This window comes from Euphorbia lathyris, chromosome 7 (genome assembly GCF_963576675.1).
Source record: "Euphorbia lathyris chromosome 7, ddEupLath1.1, whole genome shotgun sequence".
Lineage (NCBI taxonomy): Eukaryota > Viridiplantae > Streptophyta > Magnoliopsida > Malpighiales > Euphorbiaceae > Euphorbia > Euphorbia lathyris.
The window spans coordinates 28185063-28203005 of NC_088916.1; the positions used below are offsets into that span (position 1 = coordinate 28185063).

Below are 17943 nucleotides of genomic sequence, written 5' to 3' on the forward strand. Positions count from 1 at the left end.
TTGAGTCATTGACTAACAATTTAGTTAATGAAGGCGTTAGTGAGGAACTTAATGTGTGTAAAAATTAAAGATCGGAGTATTAATCCTTAAAACTATTAAAGTTCATGAGTTTAATCTAGAAAAAATAGATTCAGAGCTCGATCCTTAAAATCGAAAAAGTTCAAACGCCTCATTGTGAGTTTAGCCAAAAACTTAAAAATCAATGTTTCTCCTTGGTAATCTATTAATAATATAATGAAATAAATTCTAATTAATGTTCATTATTAATTTATAAAACATTTTAATGGTTACATGGTTTTTAATTATTATTAATGTGAATTAATTTAATAAAATTAATTATTCAATTGATGAATTAATTGAGAAAAAAGCATTTCAATAATTTGACTATAAGTTTCTTTTCAAAAGGAAAAAAACAATATGACTATAAGAGTGATTTTTTACTCATTCGTAACATGTAGACAGTTTATGTGAACAAATTTCTCTATTCCAAATTTTGTTCAGCTTCTAAAACTTCTATTTCTATTCATTCATCATATTTCTTAGTTTTTGGTAATAATTTGACATACATATTTAGAGTTTGATTCACGTTTCTGTTATATCCTATGAGATTACTATAGATTGTTGCAAAATCTATATTAAGTAGATTGATCTCAACATGCTTCAAAATCTTTTTCTTCTATCCACCCAAAAGTTTATTATATCGAATTTATTGTAATTTTATTATTTATGTTCTTCAATCTAATAAAATTATTATTCCGTTCTTTAAATAATAATGGATTCAAAAATACTTTTTTCGAAATTAGATTATAAAATTTGTCATGAAAATTTTACTCATATAATTAAAATATTAATTTAATAATATTAATAATTATATTATATAAAAATTAAATATGTAACAATATAATTAAATATATTATCGATTTCTTAAAAAATATCCAATTATGTTAAATATAAAAATTTTAAAAAATATATTTAATTGGTATAATTAAAAAGTTTAAAATTTTTCTAAAAAAATTAAAAAATTTATTATCTAAAAATATAATAAATATAAAAGTGTTAAATATATTGTTTTGTGCGGTAGTGCTCACCTGGACCCCGAATGACCAAATGAATTTGATCATTCAGCGTTAGATCTAAATTTATTAGGATCATGTGGTGGAGATTCAAATCATCTTAAGACTTAAATTTAATAAGTCATCTAATGGTAAATGATCAAATTCATTTAGTCATTCAGGGTCCATGTGAGCACTACTGTATTGCTGAATACGGTTATCTAATCAAATTATAACATTTATTTAATATTTATTTATTATTTTCTAAAAATATAATAAAATTTCACAGGCATTCCACAGATCAACTGAACAATAGAACAAGTGAGCGAACATCTATCAAAAATAAATAAAAAAAATAAAAAAAAGAACAAAGTGAGCGAAACAAAACGACAGCGCGACGCCTACAACAGACTAAAATGCCAAACCCCAAATTCTAAATAAATAAATACTACTCTAATCAAACCATAAGATGCCACGTCATAAACTATAATTAATTAAAAATGAATAAAAGAAACACACGTGCGGGTTTTTGCGAACCGCTTCCTGTCCTTCTCTGTCCCTCACATATATATACTCAAACCTTTCCGTTTTTTCCCTTAATTTCTCTTCCATCTCTCTCCTACTTCCACAGAGAAAACTTGGCAAAACCATTAAAATTGAAATCCTTTCCTTTTCTAGATTGGATTTCAAACCCTAAATTCTTTTTTATTTATATATAATATATGTCTTTCTGCATTCATTCTTCTTATCTTTCGCTTGATATCCTTGTTTAATTCCGTCGACATTTTTTGGAGTTGTTTCTTTTTGTCCTATTTTTTTTTTTCCTGAGTGAGTGATGGCGGCAGTGGCTCCGGCGATTGTCACTTCAGTGACTGCTACTCCAACTCTTCCCGTTGGTGCGGCAGGGCCTTTTACCAGTCCTTCCCTTTACGTCGGCGATCTGGAGCAAAATGTTAATGAAGGGCAATTGTATGATTTGTTTAGCCAGATTGCTCAAGTCGTTTCTGTTAGGGTTTGCCGGGATCTGACTAGGCGATCCTCTCTTGGTTATGCTTATGTTAATTTTAGCAATCCACAAGACGGTATTCTTTATAATTTATTTATTTATTTCAATCTGTCCTTTTAGTTTTAGCCCTTTAATCTCTGTGCATGTGTAATGATTGCTGTGATTTTCGATATTTGATTTTCATTCTAAGGTGTTAAATTATTGAATCATTTTATTTAAGTGTTTCTTTGATCATTGCATGATTAATCTAACCACCGAATTAGCCTCTTAATTTGTGTGCATGGTGTAGCCATTAAAGTGATTTTTGTTGTTTGAGTCCAATTTTTAGGAGTTGCTTCGTCAATTCATGAAATTTAACTGATTTAGTTGTGATCGATCGATCGGTGCCTGATTCAGTGTTTTACTCGTAAGATCAGAGTGTCAGTGTGTTACTTCCGATAATTTTTTACTTTTTCTGTTTATAGTGCTGTCTGATATGCGATTATTTTTATTTAGTTATTGCATCTCCTTAGTAAATCAATTATTTAAATTGAATCTGGTTCTATCGGAAATTGGGCATATTTATTTATTTTCGTTTACATGTTTTTATCATCTGATAAGAATCCGTCTATATGTTAGATTTTTTTTTTTCTTCTCTCTCTTTTGCGGGATGATTGAATTGGTATATTAAGCCCTGTCTGATCTCAGATAAGTACTGACTCCATTATTAAGTTTAACTGAAGGATGAAAGATTGCTCTCTCTGATACTAGAATGTCTAAATGACCTTGTTTTATTTGATTGGTAATTTTTCGTTTTTGGTACCCACGCACTTGTTTTATGCAGACACTTATTCTTGTTCATGGAACCATTTTTGCATAGTAGACTGAAAAACTGATCCCCTTCCCTTGCTAAGGGGGTGGAAGAACTTTTTTTGTTGAAGAACAGTGTTGATTGATGTTTTGATTTGTGAATGCAGCTGCAAATGCTATGGAGGCTCTGAATTTCACACCTTTGAATGGGAAACCTATCAGGATAATGTTTTCTTATCGAGATCCTAGTATCAGAAAAAGTGGATATGCTAATGTTTTTATTAAGAACCTGGATACATCAATTGATAATAAGGCGTTGCATGACACATTTGCTGCTTTTGGAATAGTCCTTTCTTGCAAGGTTGCTGTTGATAGCAATGGTCAATCAAGAGGCTATGGTTTTGTACAGTTTGATAATGAGGAAGCTGCAGTAAATGCAATCAAACGGTTGAATGGTATGTTGCTTAATGATAAACAAGTCTATGTTGGACTGTTTGTTCGACGCCAGGAAAGGATCCGGGCAAATGGATCACCAAAGTTCACTAATATTTATGTTAAAAATTTGTCTGAGACAACAACTGATGAGGACCTCAAGAAAGTCTTTAGCAGTTATGGTACCATCACCAGTGCAATTATTATGAAGGATGAAAATGGAAAATCCAGATGTTTTGGGTTTGTGAACTATGAAAACCCGGAATGTGCTGCTACTGCTACTGAGAAATTGAATGGGGCCACTTTTGATGACAAAGCATGGTATGTTGGAAGGGCCCAAAGGAAACCTGAGAGGGAGGCAGAGTTGAGAGCCAAGTTTGAGTTGGAAAGAATTAGTAAATATGAAAAATTGAAGGCTGCAAATTTATATTTGAAAAATCTTGATGAAAGCGTTAATGATGAAAAACTGAAAGACTTATTTTCTGAGTTTGGTACTGTAACATCATGCAAGGTATGTTTTGTACTATGTGAAATCATGATGCGGTATTTATTTTCAATATGCAGTGGAAAAAATTTTGTTTTTTCTGTTTCATATGCCCAAATTATTGTTCCAGGTAATGGTTGACAGCCAAGGGCTAAGCAAAGGCTCTGGTTTTGTTGCCTTCGGTACACCTGAGGAAGCTTCTAAGGCTGTGAGTTCTAACTATTTTTCTTTATTGTTTTGGCAAAAATCTAAAGCAATGCTCATCTCACCATTTTCTTTTTATCTTGTAAAAAGAATTACAATCCCATTGTTTTGAAATAATTAGGTGTTACCAATTTGTTTTCAGTTGAATGAAATGAACGGGAAGATGATAGGAAGGAAGCCCCTTTATGTTGCTGTTGCCCAGCGCAAAGAAGAAAGGAAGGCTCGATTACAGGTAGTATTTTGTCATTGCATATTTTTATGGTTATGTGGAAAATCATGTCTCCATCTATCTCTTCTCTCCCACTCCTATCATTTTGGAAAATTGGAGTTTGCCACTTAAGGATCTATTATATACCCAATAATATAGACTAGGTATTTATCTGCTCAGCAAATACCTTTCTGCCTTTATTTTATTTTTTTTGTAATATACTTGGAGGCTTGCTGGAGGGCGAGCCTTGGCGCAACGGTAAAACGTTGTTGCCGTGTGACCAGAGGTCACGGGTTCGAGTCTTAGGAGCGGCCTCTTGCCAATTAAATTGGCAAGGGAAGGCTTGCCCCCAATACACCCTTGTGGTGGGACCCCTCCCCGGACCCTCGCTCAGCGGGGACGCGTAATGCGACCGGGCCGCCCTTTTTTTTATACTTGGAGGCTTGCTTTGAGGTAAAAGTACCTTTTGCTTCTGAGTAAAAACACATCTGCAAAACTCTGAGGAATGAGGACTGAATTAATGCTTGTAGGTTTTGTAAAACTAGTTTGAGATGGCTTACTGATGTAGAGTTTTTGTTCATTGCTTTCTGGAATATGGACTTACTTGATGAAAGTTAAAGTTGCTATCATATTCAACTCCACAAAATTATGTTAAAATTTTCAGTTCTTGTTTTTTACTTTTCTATTCTGGGTAGCATGCCCCCCTAAAATCTGGTATTTACCTTGATATCCTGTTCATGTGCAGGCACAGTTTGCTCAAATTCGAGCCCCTACTGCACTTTCACCTTTGGCTTCAGGGATTCCTGGATATCCTGGGGCACCAAGGCTTGCACCACAGCAGCTTTACTTTGGTCAAGGGACTCCTGGTATGATGCCCCCTCAGCATGCTGGTTATGGCTTCCAGCAGCAGCTCATGCCTGGAGTGCGCCCTGGTGTTCCTCCAAATTATATCATGCCATATCAGCTTCAAAGACAGGGGCAACCTGGACAGCGGATGGGAATGCGACGCGGGGGAAATGCCCAGCAGATGCAGCAGCAGGTGCATTAATTTGCTTACTATTTCTTTTCCTGTTACACAATTCTCTCTTTTACATCCCCTTATTCTTTATGATGTCATAATAATTTGGTAGTTTCAGCCTTTTTTTATTATTAATTTGTGTGATCCTGAAATTCTTTCTTGTGTGACACTTACAGCTTATGCACCATAACAACAATCAAGGCATGAGATACATGGGTAATGCCAGAAATGGCTTAGACTCATCTATTGTGCCGCAAGGTCTAGTGGCTCCAATGATGCCACTGACCTTTGAGGTTGCAGGGAGTCAAATTGATGCTCATCAACCAGTAAGCATCTCCATTCTTGCATCTGCCTTGGCTTCTGCTTCCCTAGAAAAACGAAATGAGGTATGTCAATTTCTCCTATCTCTTTGCTGGTGTGATAAATATCATGCAGATTAGTGAAGCATATATAAAATTTTACTTTCTGGTTTGTTATATTCAGATGCTAGGTGACCATCTATATCCGCTAGTGGAGCGTCTTCAGCCCAATCATGTGGCAAAGGTAACTGGGATGCTGCTGGAGATGGATCAAACGGAGGTGCTTCATCTCATTGAGTCTCCAGATGCACTGAAAACGAAGGTAGCTGAAGCAATGCACGTACTTAGAGAAGCAACTGCTTCAAATGTTGGTGATCAGCTTGGTTCTTTGGGATTGAGTGAATGAAGCGCTGTGCCTTTACTTCTAAGAGTCCATCTTTTACAGGGCTTGATGAGCAGATATTCTTTTTGGGGGAAGTATTTATGGTTTTTTAGATTTTTATGGAAAAGGTATTTTGTAGTCTTTGTTGCTGAAACTTTTAGGCTTCTGATCTGGGATTTAGACAGTTTAAAGATTTTTTTAGAATTTTTTTCTCTTTCATGTTGCTTTAGAATATTGTGCTATTATTTGACAATGGTAATAGAAATTTGGTTTGTTTTCCATAACATTATGGTAATAAGTCATATGAGTTTAATCTATAATGTGAAAATTTGTTTCACAATAGGAGAATGATTCCGAGAGAAAGATGTCTATGTTGAATACATCATCTTCTATCAAGGTGTGAATATAAGAAGCAGATCAAGTTCCAAAATTTTCTTTTCTTCTGTTAGACGTTTACATAAAGATGGAAACTAAAACTGTGAGAGATGTTCACATGAAATCTGGATGAACATCATCTTCTACCTTTTGATCATCCACCATTTTCTCCCACATATCTTGGGTACATTGATCCATATCATCTGCAGAATTTCTCACTTTGAAATTATTTTCATCATTGCTCATGTAAGTATCCCATTTGGAACCCTTCATTCCCATTTTTAGCTGACCTTGACTTGTTTTTGGCTCCTTAGAGTCTCTTGTCATCAAGTCACTCCACACACGAGGGCTTATGACCTTACCAGCTTGATGTTTCTTTCCCTCTTTACCTATAATTTCATCGACAATACTTTATACATCAAGTATATGCATTCAATTTCATTTGATAAGAATCAAGATTAATGGAATGTAATGATTTAAAAATTGATTGACATTTACAGTAGACAGGCAAATTGATTACCTTGCGAAAAGACATGATTGGGAATGGCATTCCTCTTTGAGAAAACTGGTTTGTAGGAGCTTTCATCAATCTTTTCACCATCAAAACCAGAAACATTCTTGTTCAGTTTGGGTTTCTTAAACAGCTCCTTGGGCAACTCCGTCACAATCTTTGGTCCAAACTCATCTCCTGCACAATAATTTTGCATTGACAAACAGATCCTAAACATGTTCATCATAACACCAAAATTAAAATAACTCATTTGCAGAATCGATGAGAATTCATAAATTTATACCTTCTTCTATCGCATTCTCCTTATTCCCGTGCTCTGTTGGATCAAGGTACTCATTCCAATCAGGGCGTTTCTTCCTCTGTTGATCCTCTAAAACGACAGAATCAGACAGTGAAGTAACTCCGATTAGGGATTCGTTCTGTTCGCTCTCCTCATCGGCCAACTTGCGAGACATGTTGAAGGTTTGGACTACCTTACGGATGTCTTTAGCCATGTAACCCTGGGCGAAGACTTTCCTCACAGACTGCTTCTGATTGCAAACCACGCATGTCCAGTTGCTGCTTTTCTTCTTCTGCTTCACCTGAATTGTTACATGAAAATATCAAATCGTTTTGATCATTCTAATGGAATTTAAACGTGAATTCGCAAAATGAGAGGTTAAAAAGACCTGCATAGTGGAGCACTGGAAGCATTGAACGGCGATGAAGAGGGTAGACGACATTTTTCAGCACTTCACTGCTTGTTAGTTCTCAAATTTGGTTTTTGAGGATTGAATTTTGGGGGTTCTTTGTTTGGCGCCAAAGTTTCAAAGTTTGAATTGATAAAAATAGGCCATAGCCCAGTACTAATGGGCTTGTAGCCTGTTCGGCCATTAAAAGAGAGACCCGTATAATTGGTCATTATTGTTTCTGAAATTTAGATTCTTCTATTGACCCGTAGCTATGTCGCTGGACTCTCACATAGAGAAGGTGCTATGGACCAAGTTCCAAATTTCAAAACGAGTAACCGAACTTGCTTTGGAAATCAATAACGATTTTGCTTCAGTTTCTCCTCCTCCTGTCATTGTGGGCGTGGCTACCGGCGCATTCTTGTTCTTAGCTGACTTGGTTAGGCAAATAAAATTGCCTGTTTCCGTTGATTTTATTCGCGCCGAATCTTATGGTTCCGGCACCGAGTCGAGCGGTGCCCCTACTATTTCCATGGACATGAAGCTCGATGTTCAAGGCAAACACGTTATTCTGGTACAGCTACTCTTCCCTTCTCTCCTATCTTATTTATATTGCGGTCTCCTTTCAACTGTAACAGTGCCCTAAGAACAATTGGGTTTTGCCATGGAACCAAGTTTTGATTTAGGAATTGGGTATTTAAGAATTGAACTTTCATCATTTATTTTTGGGATTAAGTCTTTGAACTTTCATCATTTATTTTTTGGATTGATGTATTTTCAATTTGTTCTAAATTTTGAATATATATATGTCAAACAATTAAAGAAATTAAAATTAAAAATAAAAAGTTTTTTCACTAATGATTTAGCTAACATAACTGTTAGTTAGGGGCTCAACTAGTATAAAAATCAAAGTTCAGGGATGTCATTTGAAAATATAAATGATCAGGGATTCGATCTTTAAAATCATGAAAGTTTAAGACTTGTAAAAAGAAAAATATTTTGGTATAATATATTAACTTTGGTTCGGTTTAAACGGATTTTTTATACTAAAAGCTACCTATAATTGAAACTTAAAATATTATAAAATACTTTTCAAAAACTGAACTGAAAATATGAAATTGTCGAATCAAATTTTATTCCAATCATAGGAGGGATCCAATTAAGGGTTTTATCATACATTGGGGACCTAAAGCTTAAGGACTTAATTAAGTTTGAAAGTATAGGTTGAAGACCCAAATGGTGATGTTAGAAGGTTAGGGAACTCATTGGACTTTATGTAGTAGAATGAATGTTTTATATTTTGTGTGCAAATTGTGAAAGTATGAAGTTGTAGGTTGAGGACATTGTTGACACAGGAAGCACCTTATCGAGTGTTATTGATCACTTGGAAAGAAAGGGAGCATCCTCTGTATCAGTTTGCAGTTTCCTTGATAAGCCAGCTAGGAGGAAACTCCATTTTCAACTTCTAGGTGATGGCAAGTACTACACTGGCTATCAGGTATGTCTCCCTATATGCGTGTGTCAATTTCGAGTTTTAGATTAGTAAATGGTCAACAGGTTACATACAATCAAGGTCTTGATTTGAGTTTAATGTGTAAAAACAACAAAATTCAGGACTCAGGATGTTTTAGTCCTTCACATAATGCTCATTGTAATGTTTTACATGACAGTTTTATTTTCTGTTACAGACAGCATTGGTCAGAACTTAATTTGGAGTGATGTTTGTTCAACGTTCTTTTTACTCGATCTGCATTTACCGTGCTTTTGTTTGGAAATTGACTGGTCTCTAATAATGTTGTTATATGATTTATGCAGTGTCCAGATGAGTTTGTTGTGGGTTATGGAATGGACTTTGCAGAACTATATAGGAATCTGCCGTATGTGGGAATCTTGAAGCCTCAGTATTACAAGTGATTTGCTTAATCATCCCAACTACTGCTACTACAAGTAATAATTCCAGATACAAATTATTTATCTTTTAAATTAATTACCACAACATTGCAATTTGTTTCATGGTGCCAAATTACGAATTAACCATACTTCATTTTTTGTTTGAAATGAAACTTTTTTTTTTTATTCAATTTGTTATTTTTAGCTTTATCAAATTAATTGAAACAAAGTAACCATAGCGAACACCATATTCAATGTATATGTTAATGTTGGCTAAATGAATAAATTTTTGAAATTAATTTAAATATCAACAAACACCTCCCTTTATGAATAGTTGTATCTGTTCGTGAACAGTCGTATTCTTTCGTGAACAAACATGTCCATTCGAGTTGTATTTTTATACAGAATGATGAACACTAAATTCTCTTTGAAATTGTTCTACTTTTTATACGTTCTTATTGTTTCTGTTTTTCTGCTTCGATGATAACGAATGTAAGAAATAAAGAAAAGGTGAGATACTTTGATCTAATATCATTTTTTTATACTGATCTTTGTAAAAGGAAGTTCATGGAAAGTGCTGAAACCATAGAGAAGAGTTTGAACGAAGATTTTGGCCATATTTTGTAACTCAAAAGATACTGTACGAATCTTCTCCCACCCCAGATCCATTTATTTTTTTCAAGAGGCTTATAGGAATATTTTGATGAATTGTCCTGACAAACAAAATATAATTTCATACTTTTTTATTGGAAAATTAACTTTAGCAATATTGGACAGTGTAAAAAAATATAAACGATATTTTTTCTTGTTAATTATTGTTTTGTTTCACAGATTATAATCTTCTGAATTATGGATTTATTTTCTTAATTGTTTTTTGACATGTGTTAATTAAAGATGAATCCGGTTCTAAGAATATTGTCACTTCAAAAGCTCTAGACTCATTTATACCACTGGCAACGTCCCTAAGCTACAATGAAAGTCCAGAAAAAATTTATTGAAGTGAATTTTAAAATTCGGTCATAAAATAAAGGCTTAATACATCATTTGCACCTTGAATTTGTCTAAAAAGCTTGATTGACCCCTTGAACTTTCAAAGTGTCACGATAGCCCCTTCAACTTGCATAAAATGTTCAGTTAGCTTTCTGAATTTGCATAAAATGTAATCAATTGATCACTCGGTTGCAAAAAAAAAAAATAAGTTAAATATGAAAGATATATTTCACGCATCTTAGAATGTTATTACATAATTAAAAAATTTATTCAACTATAAAACTTGTCTTTTTTAAGACACATGCAATATATATTTCGCATTTAACTTACTTTTTAGCAACCGAGTGATCAATTGATTACATTCTGCGCAAGTTTAGGGGGCTAGTTGAACATTTTATGCAAGTTCAGGGAACTATCAGGACACTTTGAAAGTTCTGGGGTCAATCAAGCTTTTTGGACAGGTAGAATGGGCAAATTGATCCTCTCCTTCTCCTCCTTATCTTTCTTCTCCCGCTCCGCCTTCTCTTTCTGCTCCCTCTCCCTCTTCATATCCTCCTTATCTTTGTTCTCTCTCCTCCCTCTCCCTCTCCTCCTTCTCTTTCTCCTCCCTCTCCCTATCCACCACCTCATCATCTATCCCATGAACCACGTCAACTACTCCTACCGTGGTCTCCACATCATCTACTTCTTGTTGTGCCTTTATAAGTTGTTGCGCATCACACTCTACTACGGACAATCTTTTTCCAAAGGTAGCAAACTGTTCATTTATTTTTTTCTCTTTATTCACTAAACTGTTCATTTATTTTCTTCTTTTTATTCAATAAACTGTTCATTTATTTTCCTCTCTTGCTCACTAAACTGTTCATTTATTTTCCTCTCTTGCTCAACAAACAACCTCCTCATCAGTCGTTCTAAATCAGATGGTTTCTTCTTCTGGAGAGGTACTCTAGGAGAGACAATGAAGGCATTTTCATCATTTTCAGTATCAGTGTCATCTTCTTCTTTTTCTTCATTATTAGTTTCAGATTCGCTGTCATCATCTTCATCCTCCCTTCCTCCTTCATCTCTAACCGCTGCTTCCTTTCCCTCATTTCCCTCCTCTTTCTCCCCTTCCTCCTCTCCCCCCTCTTCCAAGTCATCAAATAAAAGGTCATAATTAGACGGTCGACCCTCGACATGGTCTATAAGATGTTGGTACCAGAAGCTTTTTTTCTCCCTATCTTCAGTTACAAGTTTAGTAGCATTTGGGGCTTTACCTGACTAAAATATACATGTATAATTAAAACAAGTCGATCAGATGTCTGGCATAATATTATCGATATCGGCATCATATTGTCGATATCGGCACAATATTGTCGATATCAGCATAATATTGTCGATATCGACATTTTGAGTTGTCGATATCGGCATAATGTTTAGTCAACTTATGTCAAACATGGCTTTAACTCTGGCCAATATAGGGGTACTGGTCTTTTTCCATCGAAGCCATCGTGGGATGCAATTGGATGACTTCACAAAGCATTCGTGAGTGGCATCCCATACTTCAAACAACCAAGCCTGCAACAAAGTTCCAATTCATTATTTATGCCTATTACTAATATTTCTAGTATATAGAATATACACACATCATACCTGAAATACGTGTGCAAAACTATATAGGTTATATGAGACACGGGATTTCCTTTTTCCATCCCTATAAGCACATAATTGATCAAGTCGGTCTTTGCCACCAACCACACTATTAACAAGGGACCTATAGGTCGCATCCCAGGCCACCACACCCCACGGGAACTCATTAAACAGTGTTGGAAATTCTGCAAGTTCCAAAACCCAAGAAAGAGCTTGTTTCGTGGCAGTGTTATCCAACACACTACCAAGTACAAAGTACAACATGGCAAATGAAACTGCATCCTGATCATCTTCATTAGCCCATTCAGTTTGCTTCATTATTGTGTCCACGTCTCTGATAGTTGGTGTAGGGTAGTGGGCAAAAAACTTCTTTCTAAATCTTTTCGGCTTCTTTAGTGCACTAAACTTTGTCCTAAATGCTTTCAGATCTCCAAACCGTAACCCACTTAGGAGTCTAAACTCCCAATCTCCACATCTCAACTCAACACCTCTAACTTTGAAGCAAAGCTCCATAGGGTTGAGGTCTTCACATTTGATCTCCATTGTCAAAAGGGTATGCAGAGGACTCCTGCAAATTGTGTAAGTTCCATCTCACAATACTGCCCGAAGTAACTCTACTTAAATAACTTTCTCTGGGGTTGGTGTTAAATTGGTCATTATATTTTTTGTTGCATCTCCATTACACCTAACTGTGATGACGTTTTTCGTTCCAAATGTTTTTTTATATTTATATTCTGAACCCTCCTTGACTTTCTTGGAAGAAGAGACTGTTGGTCCCTTGTTTAGTTGCAAGTATAGTTCCAAGGGGGGGGGGTTAGGAACTATTTAAACTTTTTGCAATTTAGGCAGACTTCTTTTTTAAAAAAGTTTGAACAGCGGCGCTGAGTAAACAGTAAGGTACTGGCTTAGTCAACAGGTGACTAGGTCAGTTTCTTAGCTTGAGTCAGGAGATAACACTTAGAGTCTATTCCTGAGCTCAGACATTCAACGCGCATAACTCAACTTGACCTCTTTACTTGGTCAGTTTTGATTATTTAAAGCAAGCAATATAAATAAGGAGTTAAGGTAAGAAATACTTCACTCAGCAGATTTATCCAGGTTCGGCTTCTTCTAAGCCTACGTCCTGTCCCCGGAACACGTTCCGAGATTTCAAATACTCTACTGAGCTCTTTAAAGGTAGAGCCTCAAACCTTTTACAATATCAGCAATTGAGTATGACAAGAGTACCTTCCTCTATACTTCTACTCAATCCTAATCTCTCCGCTGAGTACTTAAAACCGAGTACTCAGCCTCTCCTTTCTATCTCTAGAAATGATAAGTGTTTTGTCCTAATACAAAGATGTGCTAAGACACTTTAGACGATTTACAATCACTCTAGACTTTTACACAGATATGAGAAATGTAGTGTAAGAATTTTGCTTTGCTTCTTGCTTGCAGAACTTGTAGAGATTTGGTCAGCGTAATGGCTTGATCAAGTTCTGTATCTTGTGAAGCTTGTGATGGCACTATTTATAGAGACGTTTGGGTCATCGGTCATTTCGAATTTCGAAATAACCGTTGGAGGGAAACGGCTATGTGTCGTTGTCATCCTGACTTGTACAGAGCTTTCGGCCAATCACAATCGTGTATCTTCTGTCCTCGGTCAGCTCAGCAGATGGTCTCTCCTTTTATGGTAAAGTCAACTGGACAGTATACTGTGTCGTCTGAACTTTGCCAAAAGAGGAAACACTTTGTCTGGAAGTTTTCCTTTGCCAGCTGCTGTCTTATACGCTTTGTCGAGACGACTCAGCAGCTTCATTGTGAAGTTGTTCCCGAAGGTCTTCTAGATCCTTCCGTTTGCTGAGTTGTGTTTTCGTTCAAAAACGGCAACGTCTTGACATACGCGGGCCGAGTGTACTGAGTTGTTTGACTTGGGCCTTGGCTTCCGTATTGGGCTTGGGCCTTTCGATTCTTATGTCTTATAGTATTTTAACTCAACATTGAACAAACACATTAGTAGAATTAAATCAAAGAATTTAAACTTAGTGTGTTTAGAATATGTATATATATTATACTTAAACAATTTTGTCAAATCAAAATTATGTGGAAAGGTGTTTCAACAAACTCCCCCATTTTGATGTTGGCAAAACTATTCAGCAAGGAACTCAATATGAGCTCCCCATGATAGTTGACCTAATATACTTTAGCAAACTCCCCCGTAAGGGTTGAGCTACTGACTTAGTTTTACTTAAAACATTTAAGGATTTAAATGAGTAAGTCTAAGGTCAGTTTTTAGGTATAGGTCAGCTATATCACATATTCTATTTACTCAGTGTTAAGCGGAAGTTTTAGACATATAGAGCGCGCTGAGTAATTTGTTGTTCAATGAGTTCTTATCAGAATGTTTCATAAGTACATAGGTTAATGTCAAACATGTTATCAGCATATCATTTAGTCAATAAATATTATAAGTGTTAAACATAGCTGATATGAATGAAGATACATAATAACTCAGTACTTAATAGCATATATCATAACTCAGTATTTGAATAAGAAAAGTAAGTATGATATATATTGAGAGAAGTCAGCAGTTACACAGCAAAAGAAATAAACATAGCACATAGATTACAAATGTTAAGACCTAGCCTATCTATTTCTTTTTCTTACCATGTGACTGACTTCGCTCGTACTGACGTCGCTCATGCTGAGCTCTGGCAGCTTGCGCTTTCTCCCCCGTTTTGTCAACTTCAGGGAGCTTGAACGCATCGGTTAAGACAGCACGAGAAAGTTCTTGTGAAAGCTCTTTTAGTTTGTCAGCACTTTCATTTACGCCATCAAAAATGGCAACTCCATCAGCTGATACTTCGACTGGTATATGAAGATCAGCAGCACTGAGCATATTTACATTGAAAGCTTGAGCTTTGGCTTGCCAGATGAGAGCTTCAGAGAGGCCAGCAAAGACTTGGTGGAAAGTTTTCAAGAGAGCTGAGTCATAATGATGACGCTGGATATTATTATGACGGATGTGATTAAAGGATTGCTGTGCGAGAGATAGCAACTCATTCTGCTTCATGATAGCTCCCATGTATATGAGGATTTTAGGATCATTTGGGGTCGTTTTTGCCTTATTTCTGCTTAACCACATACCAATCTGTTATCTTTTAGCTAGAAGTAATGATTTCCGTTACTTACGGCATTCTCTGTATTTTCAGGTGCTTTTTAGGACGTTTTGAGCATTTCAGGACATTTCAAGGGCCACCAGATCAACTGCTGGAAGCAAGGACCGAAACAGATGCGTCCAAGAGGGGTTCGTGGACTTTCCAGCACCTGTCTCGTCGAGACAGTGCCTGTCTCGACGAGACAGGCCCGCGACTCGCCGAGACACTGTTAGTCTCGACGAGACGAGGCGGCCCGACGGTTTCCAGAAGAGGCCATCGCGTGGTGTCTCGACGAGATGACCAGTGTCTCGTCGAGACACCAACTTGTCTCGCCGAGACACGTCAGGTCTCGACGAGACGAGACTCTAGGATCATTTTCCCAGTGCCTTCTCACCTCTAGGGCGTGAATTTTGGCCAAAATAATGCCCAAAATACCCCCGAAGCACCTGCTGCTATAAATAGAACATGATGCCTCCTTTGTGAGGGTTACTTCTTCTTTTTATTTTTCTCTAGCGGCATTGTTAAATTTTTCTTCTTCTTCTTTCTTGCTTTGAGAGGAATGGAGAGTTTTAAAGATCGTAGTTGTTAATTTGAAGATTGGGAAGGAGAGTTCTCTCGATATTTGTAATCAGAATCAGACAAATCGGGTTTTAGATTTCTAAACTCATAACTCTGTCTTTTACTTTTTGCTTCTTAAGTCAATATGCTTCATATTGATGATTTATGTTTCTGCAAGTTGTTTAGTTTGACCATGAACTAACCCCCATCCAATCTGGGATGGGGATGGAATTGATTGTGTGACCTAGAATGGTAGAGATTTGGGTTTATGGGAGTTATTCCCGATTGATCAGATTATTCGAGCTTAATGCCTCAAATTTGTCAGACTTAGGAGTGGATGTTAGAATGAGAATCGATGATAATCAACTAACCTGAAATTAAGAACAACAAGCTCTTCGAAGTTGACAAGTTTAGGATGGTGGATAGGTGATCCCTGACCAAGGAATCGCTTATCCGGAACCGGAATGATCTGACCTCGCTAGAGACCACTAGGAGTGCGGATTTGTGGCTGGGCCACGGCTCTAGCCTTGATCACTATTGAACCTTACCTTTTGCATGACCTAGGATTTGCAATAACCAAGGTTGAGCGAAAGGACCACTTAAGATTGACAGACTTGAAGTGGTAAATTCTGTGATTACCGTCAATTATCATTAGGATATAAACCTGAATCCCGTAAGCCATACTAGGGAGCCAATCAAGGGGAACCCTCATCCCGGATTGCTTCATCAATTATACTATTTCCTCTCACAGTAAGTTTCTTTTATGTTAAGTTTTAAAACAGTTTGTTCATTAATTCTCAGACATTTACACAACATCCTGAACAATTGCTAGTCTTTGTTAGCTGAATAATTAATTGTGACAACTAGTCCTTGTGGTTCGATCTCGTGTTTAAGCATTGTACTACTTGTTGAGATAGGATTCACTTCTCCTGTTTATCGCTATACACTTTAGCAGCATCAAGTTTTTGGCGCCGTTGCCGGGGACTAATTTTGTTTACAATTACTTCATTCATCTCGAAGCTTAAACAATTGTTTGGGATTTTTCCAACCGAGGACTGATAATCAGTCGTACTCTTATCTGATTTTATAAGCTAAAACTGTTCTTGCAGGTGCTGAGTTGAGAAAACAATGGCCGAAGATATGTTCGTGATGGAGCTGCTTAAGGCGAGACGGTCAACAAGCACCTCCGGTATCCTAGAGCCGTCAATAACAGCAGCATCATTCGAAACCAGACCAGCGATGATCTAGATGATCCAGAGCTCGGGGCAGTTCAAGGGGGGTTACTACGAAGATCCCAATTCACACCTTGACAAATTCGTAGAATATTGCAGCACTTTCAAGTGCGAGGGAGTGACATCTGAGCAAATCTACCAGAAGTTATTTAGATTTTCTTTAAAAGAAGAAGCTGCAGAATGGTTACATTCAGTGGAGCCAGGCTCTCTCACCGGCTGGGATAATACAGTATCAGCTTTCCTAGCAAAGTATTTCCCCCCATCAAAGACTGCCCAGTTCAGAAGCGAAATTGCATCGTTTAAGCAGTCCGAGAGTGAGAACCTGAATCTAGCTTGGGAGAGATTCCAGAGATTGTTGAGAAGGTGCCCCCACCATGATTACCAGTGGTACCAGCTTGTTGATATGTTCTACTCGGGAATATCTCCTGTCAACCGCGCTTTTCTAGATACAGCGGTAGGAGGGAATCTGTTCAATAAAACCGCACTACAGGCTTATAATCTGGTGAAAGAATTGGCCGAATGGAGTGCATGTTGGCAAGATGCAAAGCCGCCTCAGAGCAGGGCCACTACATCAGAGGAGTGCAGTGGGGTGTGGCAAAAATCCAACCCTCAGATAACAGCACTCGCAGAAAAGGTAGCTCTGCTGGGAAGTCTTTTGAGCTCACCAGGGGCAGTAGCGAAGTGTGAGGTTTGCAGCGGAGGGCACAATAGTGTGGCATGTCCAGAGATGCTCGAACAGATCATCTATTCAAGGCAGGATGAGCAGAGGAGGTCTAGTTCTACATTCAACCTGGAGAGAGACATGGACGCCCTAAGAGAAAGTGTGAGCACAGTAGAGAGAAGATTGGCAAACAATGAAGCATTCTATCAAAGACTTCAGAAGCAAGTGAGTAAGATGGCAGAAGAGGAAGCACGGGAAATCACGCTCAGGAGTGGAACACAGGTCAAAGGACCAACGTTCGTGCCTCCACATGACGAAGGGTTAGACCCAGTCACTGGTAATGTCTCATCGGACCCATCTCCGTCCCAAGTAAGTATTTTTGATCAGGTTCCGATAATTGACACTTCTGAACAACCGA

General features: G+C 37.1%; 3 protein-coding genes and 1 non-coding gene across 6 annotated transcripts; 2 read left to right on the top strand and 2 right to left on the bottom strand.

Annotated features, from left to right (window-relative positions):
- The first annotated feature begins 1640 nt into the window (after nucleotides 1-1640).
- Nucleotides 1641-6158, top strand: LOC136235486 (polyadenylate-binding protein 5). Its single transcript, XM_066025184.1, has 7 exons — nucleotides 1641-2134; nucleotides 3015-3790; nucleotides 3894-3971; nucleotides 4110-4199; nucleotides 4921-5214; nucleotides 5370-5579; nucleotides 5677-6158. Exons 1-7 carry the CDS (start codon nucleotides 1888-1890, stop codon nucleotides 5896-5898), a joined length of 1917 nt encoding a protein of 638 aa, XP_065881256.1. The 5' UTR covers nucleotides 1641-1887; the 3' UTR covers nucleotides 5899-6158.
- A 59-nt stretch (nucleotides 6159-6217) lies between these two features.
- LOC136235487 (uncharacterized) lies at nucleotides 6218-7606 on the bottom strand. Its single transcript, XM_066025185.1, has 4 exons — nucleotides 7429-7606; nucleotides 7044-7341; nucleotides 6770-6937; nucleotides 6218-6638 (listed from the first exon to the last, which is right to left on the bottom strand). Exons 1-4 carry the CDS (start codon nucleotides 7480-7482, stop codon nucleotides 6364-6366), a joined length of 795 nt encoding a protein of 264 aa, XP_065881257.1. The 5' UTR covers nucleotides 7483-7606; the 3' UTR covers nucleotides 6218-6363.
- A 65-nt stretch (nucleotides 7607-7671) lies between these two features.
- Nucleotides 7672-10115, top strand: LOC136235488 (uncharacterized). 3 transcript variants are annotated; one of them, XM_066025189.1, is made up of 4 exons: nucleotides 7672-8002; nucleotides 8762-8926; nucleotides 9244-9375; nucleotides 9883-10115. In XM_066025189.1, exons 1-3 carry the CDS (start codon nucleotides 7703-7705, stop codon nucleotides 9340-9342), a joined length of 564 nt encoding a protein of 187 aa, XP_065881261.1. In that variant the 5' UTR covers nucleotides 7672-7702; the 3' UTR covers nucleotides 9343-9375; nucleotides 9883-10115. The 3 variants fall into 3 exon arrangements, with proteins under 3 accessions (XP_065881261.1, XP_065881259.1, XP_065881260.1); XM_066025187.1 differs by having other exon boundaries at nucleotides 9879-10114; XM_066025188.1 differs by lacking the exon at nucleotides 9883-10115 and having other exon boundaries at nucleotides 9244-9509.
- Nucleotides 10116-17138: 7023 nt separating this feature from the next.
- On the bottom strand, nucleotides 17139-17245 carry LOC136201732 (small nucleolar RNA R71). The gene has a single exon (XR_010674074.1). It is a non-coding gene; the product is annotated as a small nucleolar RNA R71 (small nucleolar RNA).
- Nucleotides 17246-17943: the final 698 nt, after the last annotated feature.

Bases quoted from the DNA above. Each gene is read 5' to 3' on its own strand.
- LOC136235486 (XM_066025184.1), top strand. From the start codon at position 1,888: ATGGCGGCAGTGGCTCCGGCGATTGTCACTTCAGTGACTGCTACTCCA. The intron at 5,215-5,369 runs GTGCATTAATTT...TGACACTTACAG, and splicing joins CCCAGCAGATGCAGCAGCAG to CTTATGCACCATAACAACAA. The intron at 5,580-5,676 runs GTATGTCAATTT...TGTTATATTCAG, and splicing joins CCCTAGAAAAACGAAATGAG to ATGCTAGGTGACCATCTATA.
- LOC136235487 (XM_066025185.1), bottom strand. From the start codon at position 7,482: ATGTCGTCTACCCTCTTCATCGCCGTTCAATGCTTCCAGTGCTCCACT. The intron at 6,938-7,043 runs GTATAAATTTAT...ATTATTGTGCAG, and splicing joins GGAGAATGCGATAGAAGAAG to GAGATGAGTTTGGACCAAAG. The intron at 6,639-6,769 runs GTAATCAATTTG...ATGAAATTATAG, and splicing joins CAATCATGTCTTTTCGCAAG to GTAAAGAGGGAAAGAAACAT.
- LOC136235488 (XM_066025189.1), top strand. From the start codon at position 7,703: ATGTCGCTGGACTCTCACATAGAGAAGGTGCTATGGACCAAGTTCCAA. The intron at 8,003-8,761 runs GTACAGCTACTC...ATGAAGTTGTAG, and splicing joins AAGGCAAACACGTTATTCTG to GTTGAGGACATTGTTGACAC. The intron at 8,927-9,243 runs GTATGTCTCCCT...TGATTTATGCAG, and splicing joins AGTACTACACTGGCTATCAG to TGTCCAGATGAGTTTGTTGT.